Source organism: Alligator sinensis, unplaced genomic scaffold (genome assembly GCF_000455745.1).
Source record: "Alligator sinensis unplaced genomic scaffold, ASM45574v1 scaffold169_1, whole genome shotgun sequence".
Taxonomy (NCBI): domain Eukaryota; kingdom Metazoa; phylum Chordata; order Crocodylia; family Alligatoridae; genus Alligator; species Alligator sinensis.
The window spans coordinates 228,768-232,911 of record NW_005841924.1 but is presented as its reverse complement, the minus strand read 5'-3'; the positions used below and the strand labels follow the sequence as shown (position 1 = coordinate 232,911).

Here is a 4,144-nt window from a genome sequence, read left to right as displayed (position 1 = left end):
TGTGAAAAAATGAAAAATGGAGAATCATTATCCACTTTTGAAAACCTTGTACAAAAACGATAATTTTTCAAAAGTAATCAGGATTCCATTCACAAATACTTTGATGACTTCTTTCAACCTACTTCCCTATAATATAAGTCTTACCTGCCAACTGGCATTTAAAAGAAGCAGTGTTGGTTCCAGAATGAGCTACTAAGATTTATTCCAACCTCAACCTTACTAGCAAAACTACAATTACTTTTTTTCCAAGATATCACACAGGCTAGTTTCCACCTGACCATCTGGTGCCTGGCAATCTCTTGCCTCTTGCCAGAATTACCCACAGCTGAATTGGTGTTGGTTTGTTACAACTAATGCTTTCACTCCTTTGAAATGGGAACCTTTCCCAAAATGCTCCTTTTCCAGCAAGAGGCTCTTTAAGGTCTGGGTAAACCAATTTTAAAAGTTGTAGGCTATAGCTGCCTCTCCTGTATTCAGTAAATATTTGTGGGTTTTTTTTTTCTTTTTGAACACCCAAGTGACTTTTTCCCTTCCAGGTTTGATTTTATGCTTCCTCTGGGCTTACCTTTTTACAGGATTATGTGTGTGTCAAGCTCCACGATTCTTTGACTTCTACCCATTGCAATGGTGCAGTTTCACTTGCAGTCTTATTGACAACAGACAACAATACAGAGATTTCAGAAGGGATATATTCTCATCCAACTCATAGCAAAGAAGATAGAAAGAGTTTCCTGGCTCTTTAGCGAGAACAAGACAGTTTCCCATGGGATTACATTCATATGGCTAGCAATTTATATTGGTTCTGGTGTGATATATGATGGAAATCTGACTGTTTCCCTAATCCCCTATGAAAAAGGGGAATTCCTGTACTTTTAGCTGAGAGAACCACAAATTGTAAATGCTAATATTTAACAGTAACAGAATAGGTACTGAATATAAATCTGCATCTTAACTGCACCCTGTTGATCTCTTCTGAAATGCTGTGGGGCCTGCTGATTCAGTCAACCACCTTGCTCCTATGGGGTTAGTTCGTTACTACAAGCAACAGAAACAAAAATATCATGGGTTTTTGTTTTTTTTCCTTCAGTACCCAACTCTGAGGTTCACATACTATTTTTGTGCTACATGGTCATAAAAAACATCAAAAACCGAATAGCAAGTAAGACAAAAAAGTAGCCAAAAGTAGAGGGTGTTTTTTGGTTTTATCTAATGAAAGTGTTTGCTGTTGCTTTTTAACTCAGACTCGCCCAAATGTCTGTCCTACCAAATCAATTTACAGTAAAAGCTCTGTTATCCGGCATCCCCCGGGAATGGCGGATGCCAGTTAATCAAATATTCCAGTTAATCAAATGTGCACTGTCTGGTACGCTCCTTGGAATCAGTGTCTTGGGGGGCCCCGTGCAAGCTGCTTTGCCCTGGGCTGTGGGCCGAATAAGTGGGAAAGAAAAACTCTGCTCACAGCGACAACACCCGGAAGTGGTACTTACAGTTTCGCTTTTGCCGCATCCCTCGGATGCCAGTTAATAGAGTTTTCCGGCTAATAACATGCTGGTTAACATGGCTGTTGCTGTAAAACCGGCTAATAACATGCTGGTTAACATGGCTGGTGCTGTGACATTTTATCAGTATGAGCACCCCATACAGCTATAACAGCTTCCACCAAAGATATTAGTGATGCAAAGCTCTAAACGTATCTGTAACTAGTGGAGTGGTGAATTTTTCTGTTTTTTTAATTTGAAAAATCCATTTTCCTGTGTAGGTTAGCCAAGTTTATCAAGTAATTAAAACAACTACATTCAGAACCCCTTTTTCTAAATGAGTTTCCCATTTGTAAGTGCTTGCTGCTGTTATAAATTTTATTCACTCTCTCTGAATATTGAGTTGGGTTAAAGGAGTACTGCTGATGAAAGATAAATATCTGTCTTTTTGTATACCTTAGTGGATTGGTTGTATCTTCAAATGTTATCTGTGTTATTTGATAAATTGGGTTCATTAGTAAACGAGGTTTAAAAAAATCACATCTACACTTTTTTATATAATGCTAGTCATAAATTTAAAAATTCTGGTATTTGTTTTGGTTACTTTTGTGTAGCCTATGACATTAATATAAATTCAGAGCAACTGGCCATTATTAGCAACAATATTGATTTCAATAGAGTTAAAAAATAAACTGTCTAAGCTGATGGGATCAAAGTGAATTTATCACTGGAGTATATGAAACTATTCATTGGTTTCTGCAGTTGTCTAACAAATATTTCATAGGACTGTGTTAAAGTTAGTTCAGAGTGTTTTGCAAAAATTGCTGTTTAAGGTGTTTTTATGTGGCTATTGATGAGACCAACTTAAAAACTGAAGTGTGTGCCTGGACTTGACACAAGCTGGGGGAACAGTGCTTTACTATCAAAATGATACAAGGTGCTTTATCAAAATATCCTCTGAACTTATTTAGTGTTGATTGAATGATTCATACAATTTACTATTTGAAACCTAGTACAAGTAATATTCATAGCTCTGTAAAAATAGATGTTTACAGAAGTGAAACTAAACTATTTCTCAACTTAGCAGAGCATGAAGTAGAACCACCATAACCTAATACAAAAATAACTTAAACAGTAACAGCAGAAGTTGTTATTGACTGAGACTCTCATGCACTTTTAGTACTGGAGCTGAAGGTTTGACCACTGCCTCTCAATTATGGTTCAGCACTTTAATTACACTCCAAAACTTTATTAATATAGAAGATTGTTGTTGTAGCACTTAAATTAAATCCTCTTCATGAAGAGGAGGAAAATTAATGTCTCTCACTTCTGTATAAAAGCAGGATATCGTGTCCTTCCTTGCTGTGTGTGGGTTTTTTTGTGTGAAAGAATGGAGGGACAGAAAGGAGAATTCACAACTGAGATCCTTAAGTGACCAGGAGGTATCCTTGCATTAGTACTGAGTAAGGTGACTAAGTCCCAGAGACAGGCAGGGAATTAAAAAAAAACCATAAACAAAAATAATAATAAATATAATTTGTAAGCTAATTTAGGGGGCTCCCGGCTCAAGTACAGCTTTGGTGAAATACATGCTAAATTGACTTACTCTCCCTACCATTATTGGTATGGAACAACTAAGTGTTTTAACTTGGGGCTTTGGGTTCTGCCATGGGGGCCTGGCACCAAAGTCCTCTTATAAATTTGGGGTTAATTGACTTGTTCAAGATGTCAAAGAATTCTGTGACAGGAGAGGGAAGTCCCACGCTGGTGCCCTAACCACTATACCAGACTTCCTCTCTAGTTTATGCATGTGTAAATATTCTGATGACTCTCAATCTCAAGCTGACATCTAGTAGGTCCAATAAAAGATATTGCCAAAAAAAAAATCCTTGCTTCTTTCTTATTTTTTTGAGCCACCCTGGCCACAACAACACTCCAGCCCTGCTACAGATGCATGAGAAACTCATGACTAAATCCCATGAATTCCTAAATCAATCCTGCAGAATACAGCAACCTGAAACTTGAAACATTTTCCTGAGTCTCTTTCTAACCTATAGAAGACTGAATTCAGCTCCAATAAATGTAGTCACATCTGACTTTCCTCTTCCCTGTCCTCCATGTTCTGTAAGACCTTTTTCTTCCTGATTAAAAAGACTCTAGCAGCTATGGCTCTGAAACAGCAACTTTTTAAAAGATTGCTTGCATTGTATGACCTACAGTGCCTTTGCTTCCACTAAACAAGTACAATCTGGGCTACTACCAAATTTGCAATGAGAATAAGGACCATCTCCATATGCACAGATTCCTGGTCATGGTGCTTTGCATGCATGTATCCTCATGGAAAAATTGGCCAACCGTGACCTCGGCTACACTGCAGTCTGATGGCTGGGAAACTGGCTCTAGGGTTGGACCCAGAAGGCAGTGGTCGATGGCAGCGAGTCATTGTGGCACTCTGTAACCAGTGGCATCCCCCAAGGCTCTGTCCTTGGACTGGTTCTCTTCAACATCTTTATCAACGATGTAGACATTGGTGTCAGAAGCACGCTGGTTACGTTTGCCAATGACACTAAACTTTGGGGCAGTGTCCACACCTGAGGACAGGCTAGTGATCCTGAGTGACTTGGATAAGCTTAGCAAGTGGGTGGATATAAACCTGATGACATTTA

At 38.6% G+C, this 4,144-nt stretch overlaps 1 protein-coding gene across 1 annotated transcript in view; it reads right to left on the bottom strand.

Annotated features, from left to right (window-relative positions):
- The window catches only part of RNF175 (ring finger protein 175), a 24,541-nt gene extending 20,734 nt beyond the window's left edge, over positions 1-3,807 (bottom strand). The window contains 1 exon segment of the mRNA XM_014517739.1: positions 3,682-3,807. Within this exon segment, the coding sequence (XP_014373225.1) occupies positions 3,682-3,807 (126 nt within the window).
- Positions 3,808-4,144: the final 337 nt, after the last annotated feature.